This window comes from Schistocerca nitens, chromosome 4 (genome assembly GCF_023898315.1).
Source record: "Schistocerca nitens isolate TAMUIC-IGC-003100 chromosome 4, iqSchNite1.1, whole genome shotgun sequence".
NCBI classification, from domain to species: Eukaryota; Metazoa; Arthropoda; class Insecta; order Orthoptera; family Acrididae; genus Schistocerca; species Schistocerca nitens.
In genome coordinates this window covers 829237999-829253333 of record NC_064617.1, presented here as the reverse complement: position 1 = coordinate 829253333, position 15335 = coordinate 829237999, and the positions used below count along the sequence as shown (strand labels likewise).

Genomic DNA, 15335 nt, shown 5'->3' with positions numbered 1-15335 from the left:
GCATTCTGATAATGAGTGTTTAAGGCCTGTCGCCGCTCGCGGCATGGGTTGCTTTTGTGCGCGCTACCGCCGCTTACAATAAAAAAAAAAGAGAGGAAGTGTCTCATTAGCGAAACAATGGCAAGAGACTGCTATTCGTTGCTACTTACACTGCTGCTTTCTTTGATAATGATCAACAAGAACCAAATAATAGGCTGCGTATGATGCAAGATGTTCTGAACGAGAGTTTAGTGAAAACTTTTCTCCGTTTGAAAATCTTTGCAGACGCCTCTTTAGTAATTATATTCTGCACATAAATTAGAGTCATCTTAGATTTAAAAATCTAGTCAATTCCCGTGCTTCAATTCTGACTGTATCACTATTAGGCATAAGAATAATACGAATATAAACATGACATGATATGTATATTCTTCCGCGCTTGCTGTTGTCGCACTCTAGTTTCGTAGTTTATTGGGCAGAAAGGATTTAAATAACATAGCAGCAAACACGAAAGAATACATGGCAAAATGTTTATATTCGTATTATTCTTATGGTGAAGAAAATACTGCGTGTGATTCACAATTCATAAAAGTTCCTGTTAGCAACCATCCCTTCTCACAGGTAGGAAAAAATTCAGAACGTAGAGTTGGCCATGTTGACAAACATCCCAAACGGTCTTGCCAGTCGGATTTTCGTAGTACATTAAAATGCTGCTACATTCGAAGATGAACAATACGGAATTTGTATTTACTTCGTTGGATAATGTATGAAAATGAAGTGGTCGAAACTCGGGGCGGAGAAAAAAGCTCGTCTTCCACCTTTGTTTTTAATTTTTTTTACTGACGCAGAGGTTTTGCCGCCAGTATTTATCTGCATGCCTGTGTAGCGCTACATATATTCGACGGCAGAAGTTAGTTGTGGCGGCACCTACCAACATTTTTCAGAACTTCCGCTTACTTTGCACTCGATTCTAAGCCGCAGGCGGTTTTTTTGGTTACAAAAACCGGAAAAAAGGTGCGGCTTGGATTCGAGTAAATACGGTATATATTGATTCTACCTGACATCAAGTTCACATTTACCCATGCGTTTATATTTACCCTTTTAGGTCAGGTGTAAACGGAAACTGCAATCTCAAAGTGTGGACCGGGTAACAGTTTGTCAGCAGAGGTAACAGTAAACCATAAACATTTTCCTGAGTGATTGTAACAGTGTTTACAGCTATCCCCAATCAATGTGTAGGAAAATCACAAAATAAGCAAGTTATGCAAGGAATCTATCAAATAATATTAAAATTGAAGAAGTAGGTAACATGTTCCTTGTCAGTTCACACAAACACAAAAATATATGGCTAAGCCTCAGAGACATCAATGGAGTTTTGAAAAAAGTATTTCATTCAGTATCCTCATTTTTGGAGAGCTACTTCCGGCAAAATTGCTAAAATGTTGTTCCTATCAACATCAAATACATCCTCTGGCTGTGCTCAATTCTGTCCACAGATTTGCAGACCATAACTTTGATTTCCTGGTGCTTCACCTCTCACACCACAGTAGCTGACAGATTTCCATTTTGAGAACTGACTGGTACATATGCTCCAGCTTTAATTGAAGATTGAGTTGGGACAGAATAATCAATCTGATCCTGGTCATAAGTTCATAGTCATCGTGTGCTGCAATTGCTCCTTATCTTCATTTCTCTTCTTGCTGGCCTTGTACCCCTTTTTTCCCTGTTTCTTCTGTTTGGCTTCCTTCAGCCAACAGGCAAGTGTTTCATTTATTAACACTTCTCCAAAATAAAGCTGTCTCAAATGAAGACTGACTTTTCTTGCAGTGTGAGTGAAAGTTGATTTTGTGGCACTTTGAACAGTTTTGTGTAACAAATCTACAAGACTTTTAGGAGTGAAAATGGACTTTTCTTTCAAAGGCTGCTTTTGACGTATGGCATGCAATTCTGTACTTGAATCCAAGACATCTTGCTGTATGGATGGAACTATTACATTGGCTAGGCCTACACTATGAACAGGTGAGGGAGCCAAAAAGGGTTTAGCAAAGGGTGATGTGCCCAGTGAACTTATGGATGAAGTGCTTGAAGATGTAGGACTCTGGTGCTATGAAGAGAATGTCTGTACCTTTTCTAGTCCTTAGGGTAAAATAACTTCTGTAAAACATTTCTACTCGAATGGAAAAATTCCAGTGATAAGGACATCCCACTTAACATAGTATAACCTCGCTTTTACGTTCCCGGAATCAATGCTTTCCCACCATTTACGACATTTTTTGTCAGTCCCACCAAATTTCCTATGCCCACAATGTTAATTTGCACCTGATTTTGCATCAATATATTTATAATTTTCCTGCGATTTACGCATTACAAAAATAATGTTTGTGGAGAAAAAATGACACTGGCATTATGTTGGCCGTCCAGTAGTGTTTACAAATATTTTGTGGTTAAGTTTCTTGACACCAGGACACACTACTCAGCAGATTTGAACTGGTAAACGTGTCAAAGTTGGAACAATTCGTGCCATATCTCCCGCCGCTGCCAAGCTCTACTTGGCGTGGTGGCTGATGTGAATAACTAGGTTCATTTGAATGAAGATGATATGACCAATCACAACCATTTCCAAACTGTCTCTACTGCGCAAATACAGTTTCGCGATTGTTGTGATCATCGTGACACCTTCATCAAACTATATTTAGCGAGGCCACTTGGAGAGCTAATTGAAACAGTCATTCACTTTGCATTCCTCAAATGTTTTTTAGTTTAAACATAGTGTCGGTTACGTGTTTTATTCATGCTGAGCAAAACGTGTTTTGAGAATTTATTCTCACTATCAAGTGCAATATTTATGTATGTATTTTTTGTGCTGTTACACAAACAAACAATGTGAGTGACAGTTTGCGTATGTGTGGTTTTCTACATAACTGATGAGGCACAGTACTTGATAACCTCAAAAAGACGACTACAGTGCAAGAGACATAGAATAACACTTATTCAAACACCATATACAAAATACTTATTTACATATTTGCACTTGACAATGAGAAAAAATTCTCAAAACATGTCATGCTGAGCATGAAAAACTAGGTAACTAATGCAGTATTTCATTATTTAAATAATGAATGACAGCTGCAGACTTTCAAAAACATCAATTATGATATATGAAATTAAGTCAAACATTCCTACTCCCCACATCAGCAGTTTTATTAGATAATAAAAAAGTCTCTGACAAGCCTTTTGATGCCTGTTATATGCATATATCATACATAAAGTGCAAGGTGGTATCCTACATGTAGCTTTTACAGCTTAACATTATTTTCCACATTTTACATTTTCCCGTGTTTCACACCATTTTTTTAAAGTACCTTGAAAAGTGTAAAAGTGGGATTTCGCTGTTTTATCAGACGTTAGTGCAGTTGAACAAACCTGAAGGAGTTCAGAACTTTTTTCCTATGGCACACTGTTTTAACTATTTGCTCTTTATCAAATCCCACAAGCATTAGTTTTTACAGGAAAACACACACACACACACACACACACACACACACACACACGCCTCCGTCCCCCCCCCCCTCCTGAGGCATATTCATCCTCTTCAATTAATTTAAAAATATATATGCATTTAAACAACATGAAAGTTACATCATAGAAATGTGTTATATTTCGTAAAAGCAGAAACAGTGCAATTAGAGAGCAGAACATAAATGGCCACGTTAGTTTGCTGACGTGAACATAAATTCCCCAATATAAACAACCAACCACAGAACTTTTACAAAACAATAATGACAAATTATTTACTAAAGGTAAAACCTTCTAGGTTGTTAGGTAGTGTTATATTTCATTTACATAATTGACATTTTGACCTCTCTGCTGGGATCTTCTTCAGGATCTTGTAGTGTTCACCATTAGTTGAACAGAGAAAAAGAAGAAGAAGATGAAGAAAGTGATTCAAGGATTCAGTTAACCGTGAACACCACAAGATCCTGAAAAAAATCCCTGGTTGAGGTGTTAAAATATCAATCATGTAGAAGATATATGTTGTGGCCTAAAAAGTCAGATTTTACCTTCAATGACAATGGCCACGAAAAGCTGCAGACTTTCATCATCATTTACTCGCATTGACTGCTCTCTAACTGGTTCCTGAATTTGAAATTTTTCCGTTTGTCCTTTGTACTACAGCTAAAACTACCACCACACACACACACACACACACACACACACACACACAAGTACGTACGTACGCACGCACACACGCACATGGTACTGTGGGGTAGGTCAACAGGGGTTAGAAACAAACAAATGACTTCTTTAAACAAACACATGGCTTACCTTAGCCTGGCCCCAAGGTCTAACACGTATTTTGTTTGCTCCTCCAACCTTGAATTGATTAAACTGTGCCTCACGTTCTGGATTGTGCTTTATAGGCTTCAAAATTTCATCAGCTTTTCCAGTGGCCTGCAAAACAAAAATCAGGTAGTGACATTTCACTATACAGGAACACAAATGTTAACAATATAATGGATTCCTTTACCAAACATAAATTGGGGAAACAGAGTTACAGTAGAAAAATACAGCTTATCTAAGGTTTAAAACTGTGCAGTTTCTCTCCACCATTTTTTCTTTTAGCAGATCAGCTGCTAGAAGAATATATTTTGTTCACCCTTTCAGAAGTGCATACACACAGAATAGGTAAAATATAATTTTTAGTCTGGGCACAGAAATGATGATAAAAGCGCCTAGAACCAAATGACAATTTGCGCGTATGAGAGTTATTCAGGAAGAAGTTGGAGACAATTTTCTTAATACGGCTGAGGTTTGAAGTCACCACCATTTACTTCATTCGCAAATTAAGATAGTTCAACCTGTCCTTAAAAAAAGTCCATTTTTCTGGAATCTTAACCCCACATAACATTCTGAATAAATATTTACGTAACAACACAAAGTGTATTTTGCAAAGAGCAAAATGAACTCCATTTTGTTCTGAATAACTGTGTTCACATTAAGAGCTGAAGAGCACAATTTGTCCTCTTTTTTTTGTTTCAGTAAAATTGGCATCTATTAAGAAACAACACATTTCCAGTTCACTACTACTGAATTTTTTTCTTACAGCACTTCAATTTTTAATGTTTATTGTTATCTATACCTCCTACACACGTCTATACCTTATACAGGTCATGATCCACCAAATGAATTACCCACTGGTTCATGAAACAATTAAGAAAAATATCTTTGGTTAACTGATTATTTGCACGTCCCTTGGATGATAACTGCACTTCTCGTTATGATGTGGAATGAATAAGCTTACATAAGTAACACACATTCTCAGCAAAAAATATAGCAATATGCCGCCCACTTACATAATCGAGATGATTATGTCAATTAGTCCTAAGCCATGTATTCAGTTTGTGTTGGAAATTAATTTTACGATCAGTTAGATTCTTCACATCCCAGAGTACATGGTCAGAATTTTTTATGGTCAAATACCTCACTTGTTTCTGTGGCACACTTAAGATTGAGCGATGGATATTGTAACTTCTATCTCCATCTAGTATTAACAATGTAGGAAAAGATAAATTGCTACTTACCATAAAGACGACACTTGAAATTGCAGACAGGCACAATTAAAAGACACTTACCCAAAGCTTTCGGCCGCAGCCTTCATCAGCAAAAGAGAAACAGAGGAACACACACCATCCATACACACAAGCAAACACACGTCATGCACACATGACCTCAAACTCCAGCAGCTCAGGGTGATATTATATTTACAAATGTTATTGAATTTGACTTGTAATTCATAGCTAACAACAAACTTCACAATGGAGTAAATGTACACTTCACCTCTTGTCAATATATCCAACTGTTTATAGAAGTGTCTACAAGAACTCTACAATGGACACCGTAAGTCATGCTTACTACAAAGTTCTGTAAAATAAATGCTATCTTTCTCACCAAGGAATTGCCTCAGAATATCAAAATTATTAAATTTATCAATGAAAATAATGAATTTTTGAAAATATAATGTAACTGGCTTAACAAAAAATCTACTCAGCAAGCAGCGGCAGGAGAAAGCACACATAAAGGTACTGGCTCCTTCTGGCAGAAGGGCTGAGGGGGAAGGACGAAGGCTGAAGGAAAAGGACTGGAGAGATTTAGGAAATGAGGAGAGTTCGGAAGAGTCGCCCAGAACCCCAAGTCACGGGATGGGATGGGATGAAATGGAAAGACTGATTGTAGGGGACTGCACCAAATGAGATTTCAAAACCTGAGAGCTTAAAAGGCAGAACATATGGTGATACACAAGACAGTGATTACTGACAAAACATCGTGCACGAGTTTTACGAGTTTAAAGCTAAGTGCACTGTATGTGGTAGAGCTGGGGAGGAGAGAAAGAGACAGGTCAGAAAGTACAAGATATAGAAAATTAAGGATGGATATGGTGTTATGGGCGCTCAACAGTGTAGTCTTTAGCACCCGTATAGAAAATTAAAGAATAGGGAAGAAAGGAATTGTTACTGCTAAGAATAAATGCTGAGGCGGAACAAATTAACATAAACTACAGCCAGTAGATGGCGGGATCCAAGGACATGTAACGCTAGTTCCCACCTGCCGAGTATGAGAAACTGGTGTTTGGAGGAAGAATCCAGATGGCGTGTGTGGTGAAACAAGCACCAAGGTCATGACTATCATGTTGTACAGCATGCTCTGCAACAGGATAGTGTGTGCTGCCCATATACACCTTCTGTCTATGTCCATTATCTTGGTGGTAGTTATGACAATGTAAGAGGCCAAACAGTGTTTACATAAAAGCTGGTACAGGACGCATATTGTTTCACACTTGGCTCTCCTTTTGATTTTCTTGAGGGTGGGTGGGGGGCAAAAATCTATTCTTGATGAGGAAGGCAAAATGTCTGACACAGTGGGACTGATTTCAGGGCACAATTTTAGAAAGTCATAGCCTTGTCTAAGTAGCTGATTAATATACTCAAGACAAGGATAAAACTGAGTGACAAGAGGTGTACTCCGAAATTGTTTTTTGAAGGGATCAGCAATACATGAATTGGATGTGATGGTCTGGGAAATCTTTTAAACTAGACTGGCGGGGTAATTATGACCAGTACAGGCAGAGATGAGAATGATGGTGTATTGCTGCACATAGTTTGCACCTCAACAAATACATTTGCCTCAAATGCCAAGGCTGTACAGGAAGGATTGTTTGACATGGAAAGGATGGAAACTGTCAAAATGTAAGTACTGTTGTTTCTTAGTAGGTTTAATATGAAGAGAAGTGTGTAGTTGATCCTCAGTCAGGATGAAGTCAACATCAAGGAAAGTGGCATGATATTCAGAATAGGACCATGGGAAATTTAGTTGCAAGAACCCGTTAAGAGATCCCAATTTAACAAGTCAGCCTCATCATGAGTCATACAGCACAGATGTCATCAAGGTATCTAAACTAAAGCAGGGGCTGACGGCTTATGGATCGCAGAAAGGCTCCTTCCAAGCGACCCACAAAAAGGTTGGCACACGACAAAGCCATCCTGGTTCCCATGGCTATGCCCCTTATCTGTTTGTAAGTCTGCCCCTCAAAGGTAAAGCAGGTGTTGGTAAGTATAAAATTGAAGAAGGTGAGAGCAAGAAGGACGCCACAGGTCTGGAATCAGGTGGGTACTGGCTGAGGTTATGTTCAGCAGCAGACAGACCATGTACATTGGGACTGTTAGTGCAGAGGGAGGTAGCATCAATGATGACAAGCAAAATGTGTAATGAGAGTGGGACGGACTTGGATTTCAAACAATCTTAGGAAATGGTTACTGTCTTTAATATAGGACGGGAGCCTTTGTACTACAGATTGCAGTTGTTGATGAACTACGGTAGATATAAGGCAAAGGTCCCGAGTTCTAGTCTCAGTCCGGCACACAGTTTTAATCTGCCAGTAAGTTTCACAAGGTAGATATACATTTGGTGGGTTATTCCCTTATTGTCATGGTTCTACTCACATTTACTGCACAATCGCTTACACATTTCAATTCACATAAACAATTCATCCACTGAAGGCATCAGTTCTATTTCTGCTCCTCTTTGATCTGACTTTACACACAGACTCAACTCTTAGCAAAGTAATGTCATCAACATTTCCACGAGCCAAGTCAATTAAGAACTGCCCTCACTCTCCTTCCAAATGTTCACTCCTTCAACTGACATCAAATAATAAAGCAAGACATCCACCAATCAATGCATACTGTTCACGGGTGGTGATAAGCTGTGCCTCAGTAAGTTACATGGTCCACTCATATTAATGTGACCACCACCTGTGTTTGATGTCAACATGCAATAATCACTCACAGACTATAAGTGGCAGTACTAGCAGTGGAAACTGTATAGAGCAAGACCAGGGGATCCTGAGAATAGTGCAGTCATTTTCATAATGCAGAAAAGGAGTGATTTATCTGATGTCCAAAACAGCAAAATCACTAGCCTTCAGGCCAAGGGAGGAAGCACCTCCAAAATGGCTAAATTTGTACACTGTTAGCATGCCACTGTGATTAAAGAATACCATGCATGGCAAAATGGCGTGATCCAAAACCAGGGCAGAGACAAGTGTGGTGCACAACAAGCCGTACATGACAAGGGCTGATGAAAGCTGTGTAGATGTGTATGGGCAAATAGACACCCAACTGTTGAGCAACTGACTGCCCAGATGAACTAAGGGGCTACCAACGGTGTCTCCTCAGTGACTGACCAGTGAACATTGCTGCTTATTGACCTGCGCAACAGGCGCCCGGTTCATGCACCCATGCTGACTGCTGTTCATCGATGACAATTTGCATGCCAATATTGCAACTGGATATTCACTGTGCAGCGACCGGTAGCCTTTTCAGATTAATCATATTTTATGTTCCACTGGACAGATGGCCATCTGAAGGCAAACACATTTCAACAATCATCAGGAAGCTCAGGCAGGAGGAGGGAGCATTAGGGTCTATGAAATGATTTCCTGGCATTCCCTGAATGATCTCGTCACTCAGGAAGGCACAATCGATCAACACAAGTATGCTTCTGTCCTTTGGGACCATGTCCACCTCTACATGCAGTTTGTTTTTCCTCAGCACGATAGCATCTACCAGCAGGACAATGCAACATGTCACACAGTTCACACTGTATGTGCATGGTTGAAAGAGCACTAAACGAGTTTACTATGCTCCTATGGCAACCAAACTCCTCGGATGTAAACTCAATCAAGAATCTGTGGGACCACCTCGATCAGGCTGGTTGCACCGTGGATCCTCAACCAAGAAACCTAGCACAGCTGGCCACGGATCTAAAGCCAGCATGGCTCCACAAGCCTGTCCGAAATTCTCTGGTATCATACAGGGTGTCCAGAAAAGGACTCCCCAATTTCAAAATTAAATATCTCGAAAACAAAGATTGATAGAGGAATGCAGTAAACGGTATGTTTATTGTGAAAGCTGTAAGAAGTTTATACAGCAGTTTGAAATAAAAGTTACAAAAGCTGCTAACAGATGGCGCTGTAATCGCCATACGTCATGCCTAGTATAAATAGTGATCCGAAGCCCAGAGCGATCAGTTCCACTATTGAAACGTGAAAGGAGGTTAGCGTACCGAAGGAAGAGATTAAAACCAAGTACTCCATTGAACAACATGTTTTTCTGGTGCTAGAGTACCACAGGTTAGAAGAGAGTCCTACGGCAACAAGGCGAAGTTTTCAAGCACGTTTTAATGTTCCAACAGGGCCCGATGCGAAAACCATTTGTACGCTCTTCGCAAAATTTCAACGAACAGGCAGCGTAACTGATGATCTAGTGGGGCATGTTGGCCGCAAGCAAACCGCCTGAAAATATCGCCACAGTTTCTGAAACTAATCAGCAAAATCCAATGTCAATCGTCTGTAGAATTGCATCTGAGACTGGTTTGAAGCGTTCCAGCACGCAAAAAATACTGAGAAAGAGCCTACACATGTTTCCATTCAAAATTCAAACGCACCAGGCCATACCCATATGAGCTGTGCAACAAAGGGTTGCCTTTGCTAATCATATGCTCACAATGATTGATAGTGAAGGATTTGATGTTGGCTGCATCTGGTTTACAGATGAAGCACACTTCCACCTGAATGGATACATGAATAAGCAGAACTGGCGATTTTGGGGTTCCGAAAAGCCATATTGGTGTGAAGCGAAACCCCTGTATTCTAAAGTTACTGTGTGGGCTGCAGTATGCAGTAGAGGCATTATTGGCCCTTTTTTCATCCGAGAAACGGTCACTGGTGCACGTTACATTGCAATTTTGGAACAATTTGTCGCCACACAGCAAGCGTTAGAGGATCGACCAGGTACTGAATGGTTTATGCAAGATGGAGCCCGACAACATCGGACCGAACAAGTGTTTCGCTTTCTTGAGGAATACTTCGGGAATCAAGTCATTGCTTTGGAATATCCCAAATTTACTGGTGCAGGCATGAATTGGCCTCCATATTCGCCGGATTTGACTCTCTGTGACTTTTTTTTTGTGGGGCACAGTGAAAGACATGGTCCACCCGAAGCATCCCGCCACGCTGGACAAGCTTGAATCGGCGATCTCTGTGGCATATGAATCCATTTCGGTTGAGACACTACAAAATGTGATGGCGAATTTCATTCTTCGTTTGCGCCACTTCTGTATTGCCAATGGTGAATATTTTGAAAACATTGTGATGTGATTGTTTGCAAAGATTGTTTTCATACGATTATTTCACTTATGTATACTGATATGAGCTGTACAGCGTACAGCGCCATCTGTTAGCAGCTTTTGTAACTATTATTTCAAACTGCTGTTTAAACTTCTTACAGCTTTCACAATAAACATAACGTTTACTGCATTCCTCTATCGATCTTTGTTTTTGAGATATTTAATTTTGAAATCAGGGAGTCCTTTTCTGGACACCCTGTATGTCACACTTGCAGACTTTATTAGTTAATTTCCTTCCACCCTTTCCAACACAACACTACAGAAAACAACAACAACATAAGCAATAATACTTACCGGCATTGTGTTTCTGAACAGTGGCTGATTACCATACGGCATCTGTGTTAAAGCCAGTATCTTATCCTGAAGATCTGGAAAGTCCCGTGCAGCTGGTGTTTGCCCGAAACTGCAATAAAATCGTAAATTAACAGTACAGCAAAACCCCTTTCCACACTCTTACCCCAAAAGAGTTGTAACCTATTCCTAATGTTGTTCAATCACTACATTGAGTAACCTGTGAAGGAAACTAAGGAGAAAGTTGGAAAATGTATTAATTTTTAGGGAGGAGAAGTTAATACTTTGAGGTTTGCAATGGCACTAATTCTGTCAGAGAAAGCAAAGCACTTGGAAAACCAGTTGCATGAGATTCTACAGTGGACACTACATATTATCTTTATTACACGCTTTTGTGCAACAAACAGTTTTTTCCATCAATGATGAGTAACCCCAGAATACGATACTACAAGGTATTAGGTGAATTAAAATAGGAAAAACAAATAGAATTTTTGACATTTTCATCTACAAAATATTATCCATAATACAAAATATGTAGCCTAAAAGTAACATTTAGAAAACAAAAGGCATGATAATTCACAGATAAGGACAAAACAAGACAACTAATTGCATCTAACAATAATCAGCAGACACAAGTCCAAAAGCACCGAACAGTTCAAATTTCTGGGTGCAATGATTGGCAAACAAAATCCAAGACGCATACAAGTGAAAATGAGAATCCAAAATGCTAACAGAGTCTACTACCCAATACAACAACTTCTAGCATCTACAATACTAAGAAGGAAAACTAAAATGAAACAATTAAAAAATTCAGAATGGAATAACAACAATATTATGAAAAGGATAGATTGCTACTCACCATGTAGAGGAGACACTGAGTCACAGACAAATACATGTGAGCTTCCAGCCAAAAGACCATCTTCTAAATAAAAAATAAGAAACACACACACACACACACACATTCATGCAAGCACAGCTCACACATATGACCAATGTCTCCAGTCACTGTAGCCAGACTCATTGCCCAGAGACAGTGCTCATGTGTGTGAGAGTTGTGACTGCATGCATGAATGAATGAATGAATGAATGTGTGTGTGTGTGTGTGTGTGTGTGTGTGTGTGTGTGTGTGTGTGTGTGTGTGTGTTTTCTATTTTCAAAGGAAACCTTTTGGCAGAAAGCTGGTGTGAATAGCAGCCTTTTTGTTGTACTTGTCTGTGACTCAATATCTCCTCTATACGGTGAGTAGCAATTTACCCTTTTCATAACACTGTCATTATTCCATCCCGGATTTTCCATCGTTTAATAAATTTGAATATTTTTCATTTATTAATTTACCCTCGTGCATTATTTCTAACGGTGTGGTCAGGCCTCAAGTAGTACCAGAATGACTGTATTACATTTTACCTAAATTCAGTGATAGTCTATTTGCAGGAAGTGCTGATCAATGTGATACATGCCATTTGTAACCTGCTTTCTAGAACATCAAGAATATTATAGAATATCCAAAAACATTCATTAACATTCAAGAATATTATTTGCAGAAGCTTGAAAATATTATATACCAGTCATGAACAATGGAAAAGCCAGGATGGAATGTAACAATATTCTAAAGAGGATAGCTGCTACTCATAATATAGCGGAAATGCAGAGTTGCAGATACGCATAACGAAAAGACTGTCAGATAGTGAGCTTTCGGCCAACAAGGCCTTAGTAGGAAATAAACACACACACACATATGACCACAGTCTCTGGCTGCTGAGGCCGGACCAGCCTCAGCAGCCAGAGACCGTGCGTGCACGGGGTTGGGGGGGGGGGGGGGGGGGGGGGCATTTCTCACAAAGGTCTTCTCGGCCAAAAACTCACTTTCTGGCAGTCTTTTTGTTGTGTGTATCTGCGCCTCTGCATCTCCGCTATATATGGTGAGTAGCATCTATCCTTTCCATAATACTGATAGAACAGTCTTTAAATTTTTTCCTTGGAAAAACACACTGATTTGAAAGAAAAAGAAGATGCAGTGGCGACCACTTCAAACACTCTTACCTCTACAACTGCAACAGCTACCATTGCACTGCCACTAAAGTGCACATCAGCCGAGGAATCAAAGGTAGCATCAGACACAAAATATCGGTGACTAGCAGTTGGTGGTTTTGGAAATATTGTCAACTTCACTCAAACAATTTAATTTTTGTACACAAAAGAACTATTTATGCTTCTTGAATATTGATAGAAGATCATTTATCACTAACAGGAACAAAAGCAGACGAAGTATTGATGCCCATGGTACATAATAGGTGATTACTCCTCATTCTGAATATGCTGTTTAATTTTCTACACTTACTTTCTTAATGCAACACTCTGCACGCTGTAAGTTAGGTAGGATAAAAGCCAACTACCAGCAATGTCTCTGATAGCATAATATTTTAGCTTCTCTAGAATACTGTGAACTGCACAATCAAATGGTTTTGATAAGTCACAGAAAATATCAGTTGGCAACATCTAAAAAACAAAATGAGACACTAAAAGCGGTACAGCAGTTTTGTTATTTGGGGAATAAAATAACTTACAATGGCTGAAGGAGAAGGGATATAAAATGCAAACTGCCCATAGCATGAAATGTATTTCTGAAAGACAGGAATTTCATTAACATTGAATACAAATTCAAATGTTAAAGTTTTTTTTGACATGTCTAGACTGGAGTGCAGCCTTGGACAGAAGTGAAAGATAGACAACAAACAGTTGCAACAAGAATATAATAGACTAGAATAGCACAGAGGGAATGCTAGTGATTATGTGGATAGATCAGATAATTAATGAATAGGTACTGAAACAAGATACATCCTAAACCATCAAGTAATGATCGACTTGGTGATGGCCACAGCAGTTACACCAAGATTAAGTGTTTACACAGAACAGAGTAGGGTGGGGAGCTGCAACAACCCAGTCTTTGAAACCGAAGACAATAACAGCTACAGCCACCTCGATAATCATGACAAGTAATATACATTGATCAAAAGATAAGGGACACTAATATGTGGAGATAACGCTGTAATTCACTCTGTTGTATAGTAACAGACTGTAAGTATTAGAAATTTAATGTAAGATGCTGGGATGTGTCAATTCAGATTCTTGGTATTTCTTGATTCTGTAATTCCCACCAAGAGGGACAACTGCACTATTATGCATTCATTTTAACAATCACTACTACTATCATCTGTTCAGGATAAGTTCGATGAGATTACTCAGAAGTACGTAAGTTACATACTGCCACTCCTCAAAAGAGGATCTCTGACTGTGGCAGTCGTGAGAGGTAATGACCTAGCTCTATATGTTTTCTAAGTGAACCCCACTTAATTTCAACAGGATTAAAACTTGAGGAGTTTTCTGCCTACAGCATTCGACTGTGACTGTCACTTAGAATGAAGTAGGGCTGAAAGCCACAGTGGCCAAATTCAGTTTTCATGTTTTTGGAGCAGAGTCAGTCTGCAGACAGTATCTGAATTACGTATTTCACAAAAAGGTTGGTTAGGTCAAAATCCCTCAATGTGATAAAACAAAAGAGTAACACAACTATCAATTAAATTACAGTTTCCTTTAGAGCTGTAGTGGGCCATATCCAAGCAGCCAATCACTATGAATGACTCATACCACACGATGTAAACATTCAATATGACTGAGGTATAAGAAAATAGTGAAATAGCTATGAAAACAAGGAAACGTCTGTGAAACAGTAACCAGTGGACAAAAAATACTAGAAAAGGGAAAAGAAATGAGAGTCAAAAGTACGTCAAAACACACACAGACAAGACCGTCAATGCAGCTTGCAATATTTAGAATGTTTGGGCAATGCGAATGAAATGTGCACGGTACATTCTGGTCCACTGGTAATTTTGACCAGCAAAATGCACATTTTTCAGGAATAGTTCATGTAATGAATACAAAAAAATTATGGAATTACTAATTCAGGAGAATGTCATAAACAAAAGTCACATTTATTACACCAAATTAAAGGCAAATACCATAAATTTACATATATTTTGATGACTAAAATTTATAAACAACAATTATTTCAATATGAAATATCTCTCCTGGAATTTAACAACTGCTTCAAAAACCAGACATTGGTTTACAGTCAAGTTTCATCTGTGATTATATTAAATGGTATTACCAGTATGTTATTTAGTTATGCTGGTATTTTTTTACTCTAGGGTCCAGTAATGTTTAAGTGTGCAAAACCACATTTCTCAACTTGGATGGAATTAATAATGGAAGGTTTTCAAGAATACTATCAAAGCAGCAGAGTTCTATTTCTCCAGTTGCTCTGC

General features: G+C 39.0%; 1 protein-coding gene across 2 annotated transcripts in view; it reads right to left on the bottom strand.

The window, feature by feature from the left end:
- LOC126253258 (nuclear pore complex protein Nup98-Nup96) overlaps positions 1 to 15335 on the bottom strand; it is a 134222-nt gene that overhangs the window by 45272 nt on the left and 73615 nt on the right. For both annotated transcript variants that reach the window (XM_049954463.1, XM_049954462.1), the window contains 2 exons: positions 11017 to 11125; positions 4306 to 4431 (listed from right to left, as the gene is read on the bottom strand). In XM_049954463.1, coding sequence (XP_049810420.1) covers positions 4306 to 4431; positions 11017 to 11125 — 235 coding nt within the window. The remainder of the gene's footprint in view (positions 1 to 4305; positions 4432 to 11016; positions 11126 to 15335) is intronic.